The sequence below is a fragment of the Hermetia illucens genome, chromosome 3, assembly GCF_905115235.1.
Source record: "Hermetia illucens chromosome 3, iHerIll2.2.curated.20191125, whole genome shotgun sequence".
NCBI lineage: Eukaryota > Metazoa > Arthropoda > Insecta > Diptera > Stratiomyidae > Hermetia > Hermetia illucens.
The window spans coordinates 82942445-82964974 of record NC_051851.1 but is presented as its reverse complement, the minus strand read 5'-3'; the positions used below and the strand labels follow the sequence as shown (position 1 = coordinate 82964974).

Below are 22530 nucleotides of genomic sequence, written 5' to 3'. Positions count from 1 at the left end.
GTCGCAACAACTGCAGTTAACCGAGGTCCTGGATGTGAAGCATGGTTCGACAATGAATGCAAGTTAGCGATTCCGTAGCCAACACAATGACGAAATCTATGAGCGATACCATGACCGCCCGGTTGTGTATAAAATCCGTTTCAATAGTTTACAGTGAGCGGGTCACTTAATCCGTATGGATGAGGAGGATCCCACCCGAAAAGTCTATAAGGGCAGTATCTATGGTAGAAAAAGAAGACGAGGCAGACCCTGCCTCAGATGTAACGTTGGCGTAAGTCAGGGATATCGAATTGGCACAAAACCGGGATGTCTAGAGTTCCTTATTAAGGCAGGCCTAGACCGGATACCGATTGTTGCGCCGTTGATGATGATGATCCTGCCAAATCAAAGAAAGAAATCTGATCCATCCGGGAAATCGATTCCCACATTGGAGGGATCAGGCGGGTATTTTCAAGAACCGTTCAAGAACCAAAACATCGTCAAGTTGGACATGCCACCAACTGAAGACAACCGATAAATGTTGTTAATTTGCTATATAATTCATCACCTTAAGAATCTTAGGCTGTCAGAATTCGATGAAATCACAGCCGAAATATTTAAATATGTATGGAGCCAAGGCAACTACACCAAGCGGTTAATCAACTTATGGTGAAAGTTTGGGACAGCGAATCAATGCCTGATGACTGGTAACGAGGCAGATCACGCAACGCAGCGATTATAGATGGCAGCTTGGCAGCTCAGTACTACCTTTAAGGTGTTTTGTTTGGATAGGGTAGCGCCACACAACCAGAACAGCACCGACCCATACCAAATAGGCTTCTTTCCAGGCGAATTAGTAACAGATCAGATTTTCTCTCTGCGACAAGCGATGGAAAAACACGAAATATGGCCATCGGTTACACCATCCCTTCATCGTATTCAAAACCACCTATTATAACATTGCAGGGGTGAGACTCCATACTGATATGAGAGGAGCCGGTATCCCAGCTAAATTGAAAAGACTGACGAGACTAACATTAACTAATGTCCGAGGCTACATAAAAGTAACAGGATCACTAGCGAGATTTCTCACCATCAACCTAGGACATGCCCTATCATTTATCCAACCCTGGAAAAAGTGATCCGTGATTTTAATTCGAGAGGTATCATTTTATTTAGTGGGGGGCGCGAGATCTAGGATTGTAAATTAGCGAATGCAAAACAAAGTACATGGTGACAACGTTGGCACAAAAAAAGCAGGAAATAATAACATGAAATAGCGCTGGTCAACTGAAAACTAAAGATAGGAGAATAAAATGTTTAAACCAATGAACATTTTTCCTGTCTAAGGTCAAAATTACAACCGATCACAACCAACGACGAGCTTACAAAAACTATTCCGTTGGAAACGTCTCCTCATGTTGTTGTTCAAGCCAATCATTTTGCCAGTCCTAATATATTCCTCGGTTGCCGAATACAGGAGGGCCACGGTATACTTTTAGGTTGTTTCTAGCCAGGGTGGTCAGATCTATTTTACTCTATGCCACCCAGTTTAAGAGAAGGTACTGCATGTTATGTAACACACATAAAATAAGTACGGTGTACAGCACATGCCCTAAGAGTATGTTCCGCATTCAGGACCGTCTCAGGTGAAATGTTACTACTGATAAATTGGGTACGGAGAATGCTAGCATCCCAGAAGGATTGTGATGCGAAGAATTCCATAATCGGATTCATACAATGCAAATTGAGAAAAATGAAGAAGTATAGAAAGGAGAAAATCTTGCTATTATGAGCTAACTTCGCCCCACGGCAGAAGATATAAGGATCCAATACAAATCTCTATGTGACCGGATGGCTCAGGCTGTCGTAGCGGAAGGCCACGGTTCAAATCTCGCAGCAAGAGGATTGGTATCGTGTCGTGAATATGTCGCATACGAATCAAATCTAACCACACTGCCTCCTACTGAAGTATACCGTTACGGTCTGGAATGAAGTGCTCTAACACACTTCAAAGCCCAGATCGAATTAACATGTGAAATCCATTGAAAGCGAAATTGGTTCCTTAGTATGAACACTACCTAGTAAAAACCCTCAACAAGCAATTCCAATTAATCACTCTAAAATCTTTCACAACTTTCTGGAGTATTTAAGATGAAATTCATATGTATGCTTCCTACTGTACTATTAGAGCTAAGCAACAATTGTTTACTCATTATATATGAATAACTTTGCAATATGGTATATCATAAATGTCTACTGCTACGCAATACTACGCAAAAAACATAAGTTATCATAAGAAAACTGTTCTGCGTACAGCATTCAATCACCACTATCCAGGATAGTTTTCTCCAAATATTATTATATTGTGTATTAAGCCATTTTATTAATGCTAATCCTCCCTAGCGTTAGATCTTCATATTTTTAGTATGATTCATAAATAATTAAATATTTATATACATTTGTAACTTCATGGAGTAGTTTCGGATACGCGACAAGCTAGAGTACTTCCTAATATTATTTTATCAATTTCCTCCCTTCCTTCATCTTCTCTGTTAATGGACATACATGGTTAGATACCAGTGGAGTAGCACTCGATTTCGAATTGAATAAACCAACACCAGTTGTATTCACAATTGGAATATATGAGCATCAAAAAAGATTTAATTTTGCTCAAGCCTAATTCCTGCTAGCTGCAACATTTTAGGATCGGAATCTAATCATTCTGATTAACAATAATCTCATGGAAAATAATATTTGAGTAAATAGCAAATTTTAAAATAAGGTTAAGTTCGTAAACAAAGGAATATGTGACAAATAATATTGGATATATTTTTTATTTACTTTATCACAGTATTTAAATCAAGGAAAATGTGATAAACAATGGTATTCTCAGAATGAAGTCAACAAAATTAAAAAATAAATAATACCTAAATATAAGCAAATTGTTGAGTAAAAGAACTAATACTGGAGACAAAAATGTTATAAAATCAAATGTGGCTAAAAATAGTTTCTGCTATTGTCCATTGCCTGAAAATTGTTCTAAATGATAATTATCTTTACAAAGCTATGAGTTTAGTTTTACATTTGCTGGTATCCCACATTTCTTGAAGTTTATTACGCTCTGATGGCGAACTGTCGTCTAACTGTGGCGGTGACTGAGCCACCATTCCCGACTGAAACGAAACGAAACAATATCACATTCGAAGCATTAAATTGTTTACACTGAAATTCAAACGTTCTCCATTACCTTCGTAGCAATCTTCCTGGGATCTAAATTCATTCCTAAGCTTTGCATTCCTTTTGCCAATTTCGACAACGGACTCGTCAGATTCTTCAATTGTTTCAGAGCATTATCGCTTTGCGAACCGCTCAAATTTAAACTCAAATCTCGTGGAGATGGTGTACGGGTTTCCCCGGCCGATGAGGATTCTTGTCTAACGAGGTTATCTGTTAGTTGTGGCGAAGATTCCACACGTATTTCTGGGGTGGGACAACGAGAATGTATGTGTTCAGCATTTTCCAATAGGCCAGCCGGTAAAGTCACATGATCCGTCACGGATGATATTGACATCGTTAGAACATCCTCGGACATCTTAGCTACATTGTCTTTGTCCTCTAATTGGCTAACTGGATTCGGAATTGATTGTTCGTTGCTCGAAGACATTACGATACCAACAGATGGAAGAAACGTGCTATCAGCACAAATATTGGAAGATTCAATTTCGGAGTTTTGTGGTTCATAGATACTGTTTTCCGTATCCTCGGAGTCAGAGCTAGAAGCTGATGATTTTGTTTTACTACTACCGACAATGAAAACAGCTTTCTCCGCTTCAATTCCTGTCTCGATTTTGCTTGTATTTTGGAGATAAGCACTAGCACTGCTTGCTCTTTGTGACGCCTTGCTCCGGCTGCTACGGTTGGGATTCAAAGTCTGACCGAGCTTCGTAAATTGCCCAGCTACATTACAAAGCGCCTTTGAACTCATTTGAACTAGTTGCGACTCGGAAAGATTTCGTGGAATTCCCTTAGGGACATCTAATAAGTGAGTACGACTTTTGCGCCGTTGCAACATGCCCCCACAGATAAACTGGACGTCCTTTTTGCTAACTGTATCTAATGCAATTCGGAAGAATTCCACGATCGCTGAGAGCGATTCTAAAAATAGAAAGAAAACGTAAAATTAGGTTTAGCAAATAATCTCGAAGCAGCAAAAAACATAAAAATCGTGGATATGGTCTTTACTGCTCTTTAAGGAATTATATCTGTTTGAAAATTTTTTTGATCGCTTAAATAACTCTAAAACATTCCTAGATGCATAATTAACAACGTTCTTGCATAAAATAAACTTGGAAATATTCTTAGAATTAATTTTCCTGGGATAACTTCTAAGAAGAGAACCGCATCCAAGCCAAACATTTTTCAATATGGCAGAGAGACTCTACGCAGCATTACATCGACCAGAAAAGAACTGGAGGAGTATTATGCTCAGATATCGAAATGTTCCGTCGACACGTGCTTGCATGCCTCTGTGCTAGCCAGGCTCGGAACAGTGGGGGTCCTTTGTGTTTACTCGTTACTTGAATTTTTGATAAATTCTTCTTAGGATTGTTACTCTTTATTTTTCTTTTTTTCGTTTTTTCCTTTTTACACGAGATATTAGGACTCAGAAATGAGAGATGTGCGGTGAATGAACAAACACAAAATCAAATCACTTGTTCAACAAAAACTAAGGACTCTATTCTGTTTGGATTAGGTATGTGTCATTAATTGCTTCATATACACAACGTAAAAATTATGTTCAGAAAAAATTTACACATTTGCTGTTAGTAGTAACACGATCGACAGTATGTAATCTTTGCTGTTATACTCCAAAAGAAAGTTACTCATGACCCTGGAGACCGTGGATCTGAAGAGCCCTTCTGTACAACACCCTCACGAACCGTTCGTCAACAATCTTTTAAAGATGGCTAACACAATTGTTGGCATCGAATGGTTTCATTGTAAACAAATCGAGAAAATGGAAGCTGGACGCTTCATGTACGAAAGGTTTTGTATATTCCATATATAAAGACATTTGAGTGTGCATTTGTCCCATTAGTACGTAGCACGAAATGTATGCATATATTATGTGAGAGAATCCACTTTCGGGTGATATTGACATTCATAGTCTTAAATTTACAAAGAAGTGACAACTTTGACTTATTATAACTTTGTTAGTAAGAATGCGATTTCCACTAATCTTGGGGATCATTATCTATATTATAGCCTACATCACTTCAAAAGTTCGTGGGGCTAAGATGAACTTATGGGGGTTTTGCACAGCCAGTAATAAAAGTTGTAGTAATATACTATTATTAACTTTATTTAAACAGATATCGGTATGGAAGATATTTCGGAGCCAAGGCACCATATAGAGGCAGACTTCTAATTTTTTTCAGATTTTCGGTTGGGTAGTGTCTGAGAATGAATCCGTTAAAGAAATGATTACTTTCCAACCCCCGCACTCTTCACCTTCCCAACAAATGTCAAAACTAAGACCGGTGTCGGAAAGTACTAATCGACACCTTTCATTTGATACCCCACATGACTATATTTGGTGAAAAAAATGTACACCCCCCTTTTGCATGTATGGGGGGGTTTTGTTTTACACAAAACCTTAAAAAAGGATATACTTCTAAATGAAGTAATTCTTGTTCGCAAAAATCATGCTTCCCTGTTCTTCGCTATATGGGGATGAGATCGTAAAAGGAATCTTGTTATTTTCTTTTGCATGGATTCATTTCTTTCTTCAAAGCTACTGCAACACATTCTACGCTATAAACGTAGTAAATAAGAATAATAATCGTTGGCGCGACAATTCAATTGGATAAGGACCACGGTACATTGTGGAAACCAATGTGAATAACATTGTGCTTGTCTGTAGTTATTACCCTGATTTGACTTAGGTTCTCATTCACAGATGAGTCGACTGGTATACGATATCCAGTCACAATACAAATTCCTCTGCCACCAGTGAGACTTGAGCCGCACTGCGACAGCCTAGCCACTAAGCTATCCGGACACATGTATTGTAATAAATGCCTTTTAGTAATAAGTAATATTTGGAAATATCGGCTGCGGGGGTCCACGTTGGTGATATAACATCATATATACGACAAGGGTAATGAAAGGTGTAATATCACTTTTCGCACATTACCTATTAAGGTCTTGTATCGCATCTCTATGTTGTAAGGTTATCATTTCTACAGCATTAAGCGTTCTAAGATTGAAACCGAAGCACAGTCTTATTGAAAATATAGGCGAAAAACGAAAAGAGAACTAACATTCCACAAGGGAATGAACAACAAACATACAAATTGTTCACTCATCCCATTTAATAATGGAATTTCCGCCCTTTCTTAAGATGCGATCCTTGCCAGTAAAAATTACGAGACTTATATATCTAGCAAAGATCAAGCGGATCGCGATCGTGATTATTACGATTTATTACGTGCTAGAAACTCTGTGAATGGTGAGCAAGGATTAAATAATATTTTCTGGCAAATAGTTCGATATTTGTATGGGCCACGTAATAAAATCTAATATTGAGCAAGGATCCCACCGAATTAATGAAATCAAACAGCCAGATGATCCCTCTTCTAGTTCATTGCGCCTCTTTTACTGCACATACATCTATAATCATTGCTGATATGCTCACTGGACGTTTCCATGTCAACGAAAAAGGTGTTGTAAAGGCCAAGTTAACGATTTTCTAAGTGAAATATTCATAAAACTATCTATGGTGGGGAAATTTCATGTTTATTGATAGTAACCACTATTAATTCAGAGAGAAATTAAATATTTTATTTGGTTCATGCCGAGAAATTCTAATGAGAAAACACCTCATGCATCAAGTGACTGGGGACAAGGAAGATTTCCACCTCTTGGGACATTTGCGTGAAGTGAAAAAGCGCAGAAATGTAAGCAAGCGCAGATTGAGTCCTGCACAACGACCTATCACTCATTCACGATTTTTACACGAAAAATGGGTTAACAGTCATTCCGTAGTGTCCCTACTAGATTTGGCTCTAGCAAATTTCTTTCTGTCCCCAAAAATTAACGGATCCATGAATGGAAAAAGATTTAACGATGATTGACGCCATTAGAAAGAAAGCGCTGAAGAACATTCCGGAAGCAGCCATCCAACACGTTTTCCTGTAGTGAAAGCGGCAGTGGACTAGTGAATGAATACTTTGAAGATAATGTACGTTTTTAATTTTTAATTAATAAATTAATTTTATATAAAGTCCCAGAATATTTTACTTAGCCCTTGTATCAGGTGCTCCAGGATGCTCACTTTCTCTAACTTGAGCTTAAATTCCGCTGTTACCGCTATAGCCTGGGCAGTCCGAAATAAAACAAAGTTAGATGCTGGAAGTGTAGTGGTAGTCCTACCACTGTGCTGTTATATTCTGTCCAATCTGCCTGAAACCGATGTCAGAATATTGTGAGTGTGCCCTAATAACCTGGTAACCGCGGTCAAAGAAGATTTTGACCACGAGATTCCGGTCCAAAATGAGAAATTTTTTACCGTGCCGTTTCCCCTTCAACTAGCAAACAAATTTTCCATGTAATTTCACTTGAGCTCATTTATGGAATATTCAATTAAAGCCAGAAGAAGCGTCGTAACGGGGGTGGGGGAGGGAGAGATACTGGCCCAATTCACAATGAACCTTTGACAAGTTTTCACTTCGTAACGAGTGCACCAAAGATTCAAAAAAATTAAAATTTACTTCGGCAACCAAAAGCATTATTGTTACCGTTGATTTCTGATGGTCATTTGGCTTGAGAGATCACTACATCAGAGGTTCAAAGTGACTACAAAATCCTGGAATAGATATGCGCTGAAGGACTTTACTGTTCTGGGCGTTTCGACTTAGCAAAAGAGTCGAAAAGTACATTTTGGGAATCCACCACCAAGCTGGCATCGAAGATAAGAATAGACAACACTTTGTTCATAAAAAACCAAAGAGTATTTCAAAAAAATCTCACTAACTCAACAATGCAATTTCAAAGGCGGGGTCTTCCTCGAAATCGCCATGGTTGATATAATCGAAAATGACATTGAAGAAGCAATTGGAAGGCATCAGATGTTGACAAGACACACAACTTTTGAATAAAGCTGTTCAAGACCATTTTAAATAGATGATTGTTGATCCAAACTTATTTCAACCATTTGCTTCAGAGGAAAACTTATCTCTTTCAAAGGAACAGGGCGTTTCTTGCCTTTCCAAATGTCGACCAATCACTTATCTTCTCACTATTTACAGATCCAGTTCTGTGTATCTCAAAACATCTTCATGTTCATAAATTTTTATCGGGCAAACAAAAAGGATCCGCAAAAGGGCCCAGGATTATAATCGATACAGTAGCTCTAGCAATCTGTCCAACAAAAGCGAAACATCTCTACAATTGATTATCAGGGGAGACGTTTTCAGACGAGGAAGCTATCAGAGCGACGATCTAAACCCGCTGTGGCTTTGTTCGGAATTGAGTTCCTTGTCCCATCTTTTGTATGAAAACAAACATGAATCCTAAGTCAATCATGGCATATTGTTGCAATTTAAGAACAAGGCGGTTTTGCTATTTACATAAAGAAGAAACTATTGTTCAACGTTGGTATTAAAAAGATGCAAATATTCATTGGTTCCCATTTTTGAATAAGTGACTTTCAGTTTTGCCTTTTGTGCTGCATTTGACGCTCTTTGTTCTTCATGTAATATATTTTCCTATGAAGTACTTTGAGTGCAAAAGTAGGTTCAAATTCAAATGAACTGAATGTAAAACACTGATCCGATGTAGGTGGATGGAATGTCCAAGTGACAACCGGGACATATCAAATAGACCATATCCGCGATTAAAAGTGTATTCCATTGGTTTTCTCCGTCGAATAGCCTCGTAAAAGAAAGGGTCTAGTACAATGTGTTAAATGTTGAGAATTCAAATGAAGAAAAAGCATGCCTACAACAATGTGTTGTTTCCGGAAATTTTTATTTGTGTCAGTGAACTGCGAGGAAAGAAAAAAGTTAATTCAAAAACTACTCACTACTTAATTTATAACGGCATTTCAAATCATGGTCGAAGAAATGATACATAGTTAAACGCAATTAATACAAATTTTTCTATTTTGCGAATGAACACGATCAGAAGTAGTTGCTGGAATGTGAAAAGCGTAAAACAATATCGAATATTCAACATACCAGTATACCACCTTTTCAGTACTATGCATCCTAGCAGCAAAGCACCTGAACCTACCAGAATACTGATCAAACAACGTATGACTCTAGAAGGGAAATGATGCCTATATCTGCAGTTTGTAATAAACCCAGATTTAGTTTGTATTTCTTTAAAGCTGTGGTAGATTGTAAAACGCAAGGAGTAGTGGACGGTTTTAACCAAAGAATCATTTGCACTTTGGATCTACAAATAATCAAATTGCTGGCCCTTTTGATCTTGGTATTACTAAAAACATGAATCACGACTAAGTGAATTGTCATTAGATCACTCTCCGCCGTTTCTAAAAAAAAAATAATAATAACGGGCGAAAAAGTGGGTATCATGTGTGTGATCCAATATGAATTAAGCTGCACCAACGGCCGAAAACCTGTTATCTGGGCCTCGACAGGTAATGCTTTAAGGTAAAAAACCAGAATTGATCAAGATGAAGAGAACCACCACGACAACGCCTTCTTTAATGATATATATGATTGAATGACTGAGTTTTATGAGGACAGTTTATCAAGCTCAATGGCGTTAAGCTACCTTGAAAAAAGACCTGTGAAAATCATTTGGTTTACATTTCCGTTCTACAGTTACAAAAAAATTATCGAAACGATCATTTAAAATAAATACGAGCAAAATATGCTTGAATTTTGATGAAAAATTGTTCAATGCGATATAATCTTTGGCGTTCTATGCCACTCTAGCTTTTTTTTCATTAGCCGCTAGATTTGATTTGGCTAATCTCTGTCGTTTCATAGTTTTTCTTTATGACTTCACCATTTACTTCACGGCAAGATTTGAAATAATAAAAAAATTTGTTGTTTCTTTTTCGCTGGTGTAGATGTTTATTCTTGCAAATACCGATATTTCGGGAACCACTTGTTCCCTTCATCAGTGCTAACAAGTCGTTGGAAACACCGCATAATTACACTTAGATTCACGGCAAGGATTTTCCAATTACCTGAGAAAAAAAGTTGGTTTCGTCTAGACCGAACTTACTATCCCCGGCCTATTGTAAATTTACAACTGACAACGTTGAAAGAGATATTCGGCTTACTTTTGTTAACTTTCACCTACTGCGATTGAGCATGCAGGGCACTATGCGAACTACTTAGATCATCCTCATTTTCGCATTTTCACTACCACTACAGATAATATTCGAATACCAATCTGCAATCCAAAGCTGCGTAGGGACTTTACATTGTACTTTAGAAAGCACTGCGCCATCTTTTTAATTCTGTTTTCATTTAACGACTGGTTACGACCATACTGCTTACAGTAATTTCAGTATTCAACGCTAAAATCTCTAATTATGCTTTACATTTTTCTATTTAACATAAATTCTTCGTTCTAGTCTCCATAAAAAACATCCCTGTAATTACTATAGGAAATCAGTTGTAACTTTGGAAAATTTGTAGGTTTTTTCAATTGTTAAAAAAAATGTTTCCAACTTAATTATTTGAAGAACTGTTTCGAATACTGTTTGAAACCTTCTTTAACGTTTCCTGTTCACTCTTTAATGGATTATAGAATATCCACACGATCAAACTGTGCTCCAGGTTTACTATCATTATGAGAGACAAACACAACGCGTACACACAGAAACCCATGACGACTGGGATTCGGACCCACAGCACCGAAATTAAGAGGCTGACGCTTTACCCCCTCAATCATCGCGTTCTTAACTTTCTTTGATACAACAACATTCAGCGCCCATATTATTTTTGTATAAACACAAACACACTTACCAACTAGCTCCTCCTGTGTTTTTATAACAATAGCAACGTTATTAAAAAATCGCAAGTTAGGCGAACGGAACATATGAAAATATCCATCAACTCCATCCACAGAGTAATTCAAACGTAGACAAAAGAAAGCTGGGGCGCTTCCTTGGAAGATTTTCGTTTGTTGATACATTCCCAACTCAATCGTGGTGATATTAGTTAAAGCGACTTTTTCAAAGCGCGTAATCTTATCTAAATGCGAGTCGTAGTCAGCAACAATGTAGCAATCATCCGTAAGCAATAAGATGCTATCCACCTCCGTTTCATTAGGATCACCGGAACTGGAAAAAAAGGAAATGTAAGTGAAACAAGTCAAATAAATCGCAAAATGGCGAATTAAGTCCGTAAACTATTATGATTACCAAATAAACAAAACAAGGAACTACTGTTGGAACAAAAATTGAATTTTGATGTAATGGATAACGTGAGACTTAACTGTTTTATTCGGAAATGCATCCATTTGGGCTTTTAATAATAACACTGTCAGGGGAAGTTGCACTGTGTGCTAAAAGAACTATTGTGCCCTTTTACTAGTTATATAATACTTGCTAACTATAGTGTGCGGACCTATAATCATTTTTAATATGGTCCCTACTTCCTAGTATCTAAACCTAGCATCTCCCTTCCGGTTGCCGCAATCTACTATAAATCCAGAAGCTCTTCCTGGTGAAGTGCCTGAGTTTATATCTCCTCATGAGCACCATGGACTTTACCATTCCTGGTAGGTTCTCCGAGTATAGTTGCCTCAGTGGTTCCTCCTCCATCGTAGCCATGACCCCATTTTCGATTTCACAGAAGGGCAGTAATTGCCTTCGAATCAGATCATTGCTAACAGATTCAAGGAAAAAGCTATCATAACACCAAAGAGGCGTGCTATCGCCACTTCTGTGGAGTGTGTTAATCGACTCGGCGATCGGGATCTCGGCACATTGTGTAGAAGTATACCACGCGCCGTTGATTTCATTCACAGTTGCTGCCTCAAATATGGACTTTCAGGAAATCCAAATAAAACCACAATGGTATGGATGATGAATGATCTTTTCCTTCCAAAACTCTCCAAAAAAGTGAAACATTTGGAAATCTTTTCATAAGAAGCTTCTTTACAACAAATATGTAGAGGTAAAGATGAAGCGAACTTTCACACCCTATGGGCTGTGCAGAACCTTTTCCTCGAAAAGGGGGCTTCATGTAGTGTGGTGGGTTAACGTGGAACAAAAGAGTTTTCACTGTAAACTAGCCACACTACAAAGAACGGTGTCTTGGTTATTACCGGTGCCCTGAGCACGACATCCGCCGCAGCTCTTAATGGATTACTCAATTTCCAGCTCTTGGATATATCTATATATATATTCGAAGCACTGCAATTAGAACACCTCATAGGCTAATTCGGTTAGATTTATAGAAAAACAAAGGACGCTACTGAACAAACGGAACATCGGCGAGTTGGAGGTCCCGCCAACTGAAGACAACGGACAAATACTACCACCACCAAGTATAGGAGAAACAGTCAGTGCAATTCATCGGGCTAAAACTCATAAGTCGCCAGGAGCCGATGGAATTACAGCCGAAGGCCTATGCTGACGATATCGACATCATGGGAAGAACCACCCGAGACGTACAAACTGCCTTCATCCAGATCGAGCAGGCGGTAATCGGCGCGAGATCTTGGGCTGCACATCAATGAAGGTAAGACAGAGTATATGGTGGCACTGTCAGCACCGAAAACCAACCAACCAACAACATCAAACCGCACTGGTCAAACAGGAAAAATAAGGATAGGAGAATACAACTTTGAGACCGTTGATAATTTCTCCTATCTAGAGTCGAAAATCACAACCGATAACAGTTACGATGAGGAAATCCGCGCACGGTTGTTCTCAGCCAACAGAGCCTATTTCATCTTACAAAGACTGTTCCGCTCGAAACGTCCCACCATAGGGTCAAAGCTCTTACTGTACAAGACAATGATGTTGCCAGTCCTCATGTATTACTCGGAAACTTGGGTTCTTGGCAAGAAGAATTGCGAACTCTTGGCCGCGTTCGAGAGAAGAATCCTCCGAAGAATTTTTGGTCCCCTACATAAGGAAGGACGATTCCGTAGCCTACATAACGACGAAATCTATGAGCGACATCATGACCGTCCGGTTGTGGATAAAATCCAGCTCAATAGGTTACGGTGGGCGGGTCACTTAATCCGTATGGATGAGGATGATCCCATCCGGAAAGTCTATAAGGGCAATATCTATGGTAGAAAAAGAAGACGAGGCAGACCCTGCCTAAGATAGAGCGATGGTGTAGGTCAGGACGCCAGACAGCTTTTAGGGATATCGAATTGGTGGACCTCGGCGCAAAACCGGGATGTCTGGAGTTCCTTATTAAGGCAGGCCTAGACCAGATACCGGTTGTTGCGCCGTTGATGAAAGGATGCGGGGAGCACAGAGCATTGGAAGTTATAGGACTGAACTGAACCCAGTTTTGGGCAAAGCCTTTTGATTCTCGGATTCAGCTGGCCTTTTGGGCTTACTATCAACTTCGATGTTCAGACCAATCTTCGCAATTGAATTCTTCTTCGCAAATTACGTGACCATACCATCGAAGACGCCTCTTTCGCAATTTTTCGACTTACTATTATACTCCAAACTTGATTTGGAAAGTACTAATCGAGACCTTTAATTTGATACTCCACATGAATATATTCGATGTATGTATTGGATTCCCCCCGTTAAACTCAACCTGGAGCTATGTTATTCATTACATGCGATGGGACTTACATATTCCACCTTTCTTCCAAATTTCGTATCAAGAAGAATTACCGTTTCTGAAATAATAGACAGTAAACCGATTTTAATAAGGTTTTGTTTTATACTAAACCTTAACAAAATGGGCTTTTCCATTGGGGCAATATGCAAAATTCTTTCCGGCTGTATGATATGTATGCGGATCATTAACGAGCGGCGATAGTTAAGATGCACTGAAGCGTTGAATAATCCTTTGATTTCCTCAAAAGTCGTTTAAGAATGTACAAACCGATTGAACTCTGAAACTACTCTGGGTACTTGGTCACTGTGGTTCAGAGAGAACTGAAATCTTGGAATCTTTAGCAAAAAAGGCTCAATTACCCTCATATCGAGGGAGGAGGCAACAACTGGCACATCAACATTGAGAACAAGGCCCCCATAATGACAGGTGGCAGACAATAAATGTCGTAAGAAACATCAAACTGCAAAAACGATACAAACATAATGCACAGTTTATCCTGTCGAAATCAGGAAGCCTTCCAAAAGTACTATGGGCATTCTGACTGACCATAATTCACTAGCTAGGCATATGTTCAGAATAGGAATTTTACAAAATAAAACTTGTCATCAGAGAGCGGATTCTTGGTACTGCTATCCTCCACTTGTAGCGTATAGTACCACATTCACAAATGGAAATCCTGAAGTTTATTTATTTCTTTAGGATGAGTATAAAATCTGAGTCTTCAATATGTAGACATAACTTGATAATTGAAAATACTCCAAGGAATATTTTGAATAGAGCTGTAAGTATGAAAAAGGGAGCATCGAAATTCCCTCACTTAAGAGAAACACAAACCGAGCTGCCGGTTTCTCGACTTCTTTGTATTTGTTTTAAGTGAGCTAGTGTAGTGTAGTTAGATCCAAAAGGAACTGGACTATTATTCATACAGTAGTTTCCAGAACAAATTAGTTATACAAAGGGTCCTTGAACAATAGCATAGATTTGAATTTTGAACTATGTAAGAGTACAACAATATCTCTAAAAGTTGTCGGAAGCAATAAAAATAACAAGCAAATACCAACCTTGGATCAGCATCTATAAGACCCCAAGCTCCTACTGGATATTGAGCAGAGCCGAGCAAGAGTCTACGGCAATCTTCCACAAGCAATCTTGCGTGTTCGGCGCCTTCCAAAACATCGCTGTCGTCGGGGGCAGCATTGCCCCCAAGTACGTTTAAAGACTCTGACGACACCTGATTACCAAGCATCAAATCAATTGTAGCCTGTCTATATGAGTCTTTGAACCGAGCCAAATAATAACTGAAAGGTTAAGAGTAATTAATTTTATAATTGAATTATATTAATAAAAATAAAATTACAAACATTAGGATGTCGCTTACTCAATAAGGGAAAATGAGTGCTCTAATTTGAAAGGTGTAGATTTCTTTATAACAATTGCTTGAACTTCGAAATGAAATCAATAACAATAACAATACACAAATTTACAAAACTAAGCCTGGTTTTGAAACATCCTATAAAGTAATTCGATTTAATTAGTGCCATTGATGCCATATTGCCAAATAATAAATCAGTAATAACGGGGAAATTATGTTAAATGGGAACTAAATGAAAAAAAGATCTAATATTTTTGAAATAAAAGCTATAAAATATGTTTTTGAAAGTTATCGGACAGTGTTCGTTACATGATCAAATATTTTCTACTTCAAGGTTGCAATAGTTACATACATACATGACTCATGTTTTGATACTTTAACAAAAAACTTAACGGAAACAAGGAGAGTAAAATATTAGAGCACTCGATTCACAAATAAAAATTTCACGAACTCATGATTCGGCAAAAATTGCATAAAAATTAACAATCATAAAATTCGGACCTTGTATGGTAAATTAAATCTTCAGCTAATCGAGCTTCAGCACCAAAAACGCCAACATTAAAGTAACCACGAAGAGGCGGTGGTTTCGTTGGTACTAACGCCGTTTTTGCTACTTCAACTAGGGTATCAAGAACATCATCATCTGTTAATTGTGTATAATCGGTCAAGTTGCCTTGCATTAAATCAATCACGCTCTGGCGAAACGAATCAGCGAAATTTTGTATGATGTAACTACAAAAATGTTTTAGTTTGATCATGGTTCTTTCATTTATGTTTTCGTTTTTGAATTTAATTCAAACAAGAGCAAATGGTGGAGAACACAGAAAAAGATCAAATGTTAAGAGAGCAATTCAAACGAAACCAAGTAATTGGAATGAAAGAAAATAAAAATGGACGGTGTTAACTGCGTTTTGTTACATTTTATCAATGGAAAATTCCTGTTTTAATCACATTAATGTTCATTTAGCATCCCATAATCAACATTTAGCTGAACAGTTTAATAATTAGGTAATGTTATTTATATTCAATACAATTGCCAAATTTTTCAATTCAAGCGATATAAAACGTGCTCCAAAAGTTATTGAAAATAATTGAATTGCATTGACTGCAGATCTTTAAGTCATTCACCAACGGGGACCTAAGAATATATGGCAACGCTTATATGATATCCGATGTACATAACACGACATAGAATTTTTGCAAACCTTAAACTTTTGTAATACGTTACGTCATCGCTCAGTTACGCAACTTCGAATCGAATCATAGCAAGATGAGAACACGTGCGCATATATGCATAAAGAATATATAGTATACGCATACTGTGGACCCTCTTTTCTCGCGCAAATGTGTAGGCGCGTGACCCTATGATACGATAATCTTAAATTCCATATGTAAAATATTACGCTACGTCGTTTTATACTGTATTCTATATGCTATCTTACATTACGTTATGCACCTCGTGAATGCGACCACGTGTTGTTCGTGATAGGCTGACTAATTTATGGTGTTCTGGATAACTTGTGGTAACACGCTTTTAAAACAAATCGTTAATAAAATCGTTAAATTTTTTCATGGCACGAAATACCGACCGCATAAAAGCAAACAAATAGTACGATTTAATGTAAATACTTCTATTTAAGTCTCACCCTCAAGATGGTTAGTAACTTGTCGAAATATCAAAACAATTTCGAAGTGTTTCTCACTATAAAACTGTCAGTTTTCAAACTACAAAACTGGATAGAAATATCTCTCAAATTCAAATTATAATGTTGATAACACGCCTTAGAATATCAAATCTGCCTCTACTTTCATGCTTCTTCGTTTATAAATGAAAAAAGAAACCAGTGAAAAAATACATCTAAGTTTGATGATTCTGAAATAACTCAAGCAATCAAAGCAATGAAAACTAGGATAAATACCGGTTAGCTGAATTCATTCCGTCCTTCATAATCCCCGTAAGTTTCCGCTCGCCCGTGCGGGTATAGTCTCCCTTAAAATGGAGTAATACAAGGAAAAATTAGAAATTCTTATTTAACGGTAGTGTACGAATTTACCTTTAATGCATTCGTGCCAGCGTACTGACGACTAATGATATCGCCATTATTAGCCCATAAATCCATGAACGGATTTTTCAATTGCTCTGGAATTGGAGTATATGGCGGTGCAAGGCCAAGTTTAACTAATTGGGATTCCAAAACGGCTTTCCCTAGAGCTGTCTGTACAACATTCGTGCGATCCAAGCAATCCATACAGTTAACACGGAATACCGCCTTCTGATTGCAGATTATTCCTTTTCCATCGCGCCAATGGAAACCCATAGCTCCTGCTTCCGGGGCTAATGCTTCGACAAGTGCCGATACATTTTCAAAGTGCATTCCACGGCTACAAGTATGAAATCGATTAATATTCAACATCTTTTAATTAGAAAAAATTGCACTCTACCAATAATCGTGAAAATCAAAAGTAACGTAGATTAAGTGATCGTTGTTGTAGCGTACAACGTGATTAGCATACGCATCGCCAATAACCTTTTCTTTTCCACTCTGCTCAACCAAATTGATAATGCACACATTGCGATAAGTATCGAGTTCTTGGGCGAAATGTTTTTCAAATGCAATCTGCGTTTCATTTTCATCTGTTGATAAGAATTATTATGCAAAAGTTTGTATGATTACATCATTTATGAGAGTAACCTCGATCCAATCGGGGTGGCGGTCGGTATTTATAGCCAGGTTGACTCCAAAATACAGGAACTGAGCCTCGAACTTGCGTGAAAGACATCTGATGTTGGCGGAATGATAGAATTTGTTCAGTTTCGACATAATTCGCGCAATGGCCATTTTCATCGACACCTCGACGTTTGTATCTGTTAAATGAGTTTAGTTCAAAGAAAAAAAAGAGTATGAGATTTATTTCAAAGTTTATATATAAAAATATATCGTACTAAGCTTTAATTAAGTAATCTTTTAGTAAAACGCTAATTAATTATCAGAATTCTGATTAAAGTCATTGATATTTGTGTATGCACGGTTGCTATAGGCCTGTTACCGCACACCATTTAGAAACATTGAAGGCAAATTATAGTTCTATCAAAAATTAAATTAAAAATAAAAAGGAACAAGTCGGGATACTGGAAGCTGGGCGCTTCAGGTTTTGTGTTCATCTTATGTGAAAAACTTCCTATGCACGATTTTCCATTCGTACATAGCAAGAATATAAAACATTCCGACATATTATGCCAAACTCCAAGATACACATCTGTGCATACATATTAACGACATAAATACTGTGTTGATCCTAAATAAATTGTCTATTACCGTATTGATAAATTAATCTAACGCGTCTTCATGCGTTTCGACTTTACTCTGTGCACAAAAGCATGTACGTAAATTAAGTGGAGATGATTTTAATGAATATACTTGAAGCTGGTGGTCAAAAGGTAGTATAGGCACCAGAGCGAAACGTGGATTGGTACCCACGATGGAGCATAAGACCTAGGAAACGCCTGAGGAACCAACACCTCTACTATCAAACCTTATCTCCACCTCCACGTGGTTATCGCTGGGAGTCCTTCTTAACGAAGAGTTGCAGACGGAGAAGGATGAAGGCGACGCTCCCGCGCCTAAAAACAGGGCAAATTATAGCAACTGGCCTTCCAGATTACGAAGCCCTAAAAGGATGGATTTTACAATAACGAACCCAGCAACGAAAACGGATGAACAAGTTGCGTATTTTCTCATGGAACGTGCGCTCCCTGCACAGCACGAACTGCCCAGTAGCTAGCCGATATCCTGTCCCAATATAGGGCTGATGTAACAGCGTTACCAGAAATGCGCTGGACAGAGACCGATTTCCTGGAGATGAGCCACTACACCATATATTACAGTGACCATCCAGTAAACCATGTGCTCGGAGTAGGTTTCTTAGTCAGCCAAAAAATAAAACCCGCTGTTATCGACTTTGAAAACATAAGTGAAAGGCCATGCACTCTTTAGAAATATAAGCCTCATTAACATTCACGCCCCTACAGAGGAGACTGTAGAGTCGGAGAAGGATACCTTCTACAAGGCAGTAGAACGAACACTCGTAACCTGTCCCAGGTATAATAACAAAATTACACTTCTAGATTTTAACAGCCAAGTACGGACGGAGTCCATATTCAGGTAATACGTTGACTCCCATAGCTCACATAAGGATACCAATGATAACGGACTGCCGATTATTCAATTAGGAATGTCGCATGAAATGGTTGTTGGAAGTACCTGGTTTATCGAAAAGCGATCCACAAACAAATGTGGGCCTCCCCAGATGGGACAACTTTCAACCAAATTGACCACGTATTGACTGAAAGCCGCCATATTTCGGCCTTGATGAATCTCAAAACATATAGGGAAGCCAATATATAGACTCGGATCACTATCTCGTTGGCATGGTGCTCCGGGTTCGAATAACGGCACCGCCTAGAATCCCCTCTCACAATCAGATAAGAGTTAACACTGAAACTATCCACAAGACAGTGCTTCGTAATACGTATAAGAGGGAAATAGATGCTAAAATAACCGCAGTCAACAGAGGGGCAGGAAGAGTCAACAGAGGTCCGTTCTCTGAGCGACTTCATAGACGGAAAAAGGAAGTTTGGGAGAACCAACAGGTCTGTGAACTCGAAAAGTACAGGGAGCAACCGCACCAGGCGCGTATATTTTACCAACAAGTCAGCCGGACGAAGCCTTATACACCACGATGCTCATCCCGCCGAGACAAAGAGGGAAATTTGATTTCCGACAGAATGGGCATATTGGAGCGATGGGTTGGTATTTTGATGGACAACTACTGCCACCACCAAGTATAGAAGAAAACAGCAAGCGTATCATCAACTCATACTCAAGGTGTGGGGTAGCGAATCAATGCCTGGCGATTGACAACGAGGCATTATCTACCTCATACATAAAAGGGAAGATATCACGCAGTGCAGCAATTATAAAGGTATCACGTTGCTGAGTACCATCTATAAGATATTCTCCGCTATTTTGCTCGGGTAGCCCCATAACACCGGAACATCATCGGCCCATACAAAAGAGACCTCACTCCAGGCAAATCAGCAACAAATCACATTTTCTCTCTGTGGCAAGCGATAGAAGACCTGTTGGAGTATGGCCATCAGTTACACCACTGCTGGCTGACTAAGCTGATCCTGACCAATACGCGAGAGCAGATAAAAGCAGAATCAATCTAGAGATCATTCAACATCAACAAAGGTCTAACACAAGGAAATGCCCTATCGTATACCCTTTCTAACTTGGCCCTGGAAAAAGTGATCCGTGATGCTGCGGTAAATGCGAGAGGCGCCATACTCTTCAATTAAACCCAATTACTGACCTATGCTAGCGATATTAACATTATGGGAAGAACGACCCGAGACGTACAAATTGCCTTCATCCACATCGAGCATATAAAGATAATCTATAAAGAGAATCTATGATATGGAGCCATCGCGTAGGCCAGGACGCCAGACAGTTTTTAGAGATATCGAATTGGTGGACATCGGCGCAAAACCAGGATGGAGTTCCTTATTAAGGTATACCTAGACTCGTTGTTGCGCCGTTAATGATGACGACGATATTTAAAGCTTGATTACCTCGCTTAGTTTTACCTCATATAAAATGTTAACTTACCGAGTTCCAGCCCGATAACGAGATCGTCGTGAAACTAAAGCCAACGTAAAGCAATCATTTCCAATTACACATTGCTCAACCTGAATGTATCCTTGTATGATAGGGATGATCCATGTCTTGTCCTATAGTAATAACAGATTATCAGTAAGTATAAGCACTATCAATCGTCCATACTCACATTTAATTTCATAATACTCTCTATCATATGTTGATTCCAAAAAAATCGTTCATCATATTTTCCATTCTCTCGCCGTTGCAAATTATGAGTAATATCACTTTCCAAACAATAGTAAAAACTATCCGTATCATCAAAGATCTTATGCAATTCGTCAGTTATTCGTTTCTCAATTCGACCGGGGTCTTTTATTCCCACCGACGACTTCACCTGATTCGAAGCTATAGCTGCTGCTTGTTGAGTTGTATTCTTAATTGTGTTTCCAGCACTTTTCATCGCACCCCATGTTTTGTTCATAAGTTGACTACTTTCAAATAAGCGAGATTTCTGCGGAGATTTTTGTGATACATTTGAGGAATTCGATAGCCTGCGAAATACAATAGTAGTATCGTTTCATCTGAAACTGAATTTAAGACTTGTCATTTTTTACTTCTACCTTGAGGAATTGTGTCGTGGACACGCAGTGAGCACAGCATCGGGTTCATCCGGACCCAATATGCAAATCGATTTGATCTTATAAACTAGATTTGGTGGATAAAGGACGCCAACCGGAGAAGCTTCCTTTATTAATACTAAATGCGGTTCGTATACACCCGGTAGTGATATGACACCAACGATGCCATGTGTGATTCCAATACATTCAATGTCGTCAACAGAAGACAGATCCCATCCTGCAATTTATAAAAAGCACGTTATGGAGAGCAATGTCAGGAAATAGCATAATTTTTTTTCGTTATTGCTTGCGAACGATTGATTATTTATTTATACTTCACATTAACATATGTCATAATAATCACGAAACGCCCCTTAATACAGAAGTGAATAATTTGATTGCATGAGTCAACTTATCCAAGCATGTGCTCGAAAAAACGCTGTCTTAGCGCTCAAATGAATAACTTCGCTTATTTTCAAGCACCATGGCTTGTTCCACTACAGCAAGCATGTCCGAATAAATGGAATAAAACGCCACTGATAAGGAACAGATTTTATTCCGTAATATGTGAAAAAATCCAAATAACGCTCCTACATTCAGAGAGCGTCGATAACAAAATCTAAAGTTTCACAATTAAACCAGCAACATTCGGTCTGTATTTATGGATAATCTATAGACAGGAAACGAAGAGGAATATAAATAGTTTGATAACATTGTATTCAGTTCGATAACGCTTTTTGTTAGCACTTCTCACCTAATTAATTTTGGACTCGGTGAGGATGATTCAAAAGTTAATTAGCGTTCTTGCTAACTTCAGATTACCGGCACTCACGACGATAGGCCTGTAGCAGACCACATTTGATGTGGTTTATGTAAAATATTGATTTCTAAATAACTTCAAATTTTATAACTTTACCCAAATGATCATTTTCCTCATTCGTTGGAACGTTGAAATTTCCAAATATGTACATTGTGTTCTAATTATAATTTTCTACCTCAGCTACGGAGCTAACGAACTTAAAAACAAAAAGTAATAATAGATAGACTTAAAAATTGTCATTAAAATATAGATGAGAAAAAGCTAGTCTGCG

The 22530-nt window shown here is 38.4% G+C and overlaps 1 protein-coding gene across 1 annotated transcript in view; it reads right to left on the bottom strand.

The window, feature by feature from the left end:
• Positions 1 to 281: 281 nt before the first annotated feature.
• The window catches only part of LOC119651358 (phosphatidylinositide phosphatase SAC2), a 40294-nt gene continuing 18045 nt past the window's right edge, over positions 282 to 22530 (bottom strand). The window contains exons 2-13 of the mRNA XM_038054922.1: positions 21443 to 21677; positions 21010 to 21373; positions 20832 to 20953; positions 17853 to 18025; positions 17602 to 17794; positions 17214 to 17541; positions 17079 to 17149; positions 15661 to 15891; positions 14849 to 15085; positions 10992 to 11308; positions 3230 to 4137; positions 282 to 3155 (exon numbers count right to left, since the gene is read on the bottom strand). Coding sequence (XP_037910850.1) covers positions 3039 to 3155; positions 3230 to 4137; positions 10992 to 11308; positions 14849 to 15085; positions 15661 to 15891; positions 17079 to 17149; positions 17214 to 17541; positions 17602 to 17794; positions 17853 to 18025; positions 20832 to 20953; positions 21010 to 21373; positions 21443 to 21677 — 3296 coding nt within the window. The 3' untranslated portion in view covers positions 282 to 3038. The remainder of the gene's footprint in view (positions 3156 to 3229; positions 4138 to 10991; positions 11309 to 14848; positions 15086 to 15660; positions 15892 to 17078; positions 17150 to 17213; positions 17542 to 17601; positions 17795 to 17852; positions 18026 to 20831; positions 20954 to 21009; positions 21374 to 21442; positions 21678 to 22530) is intronic.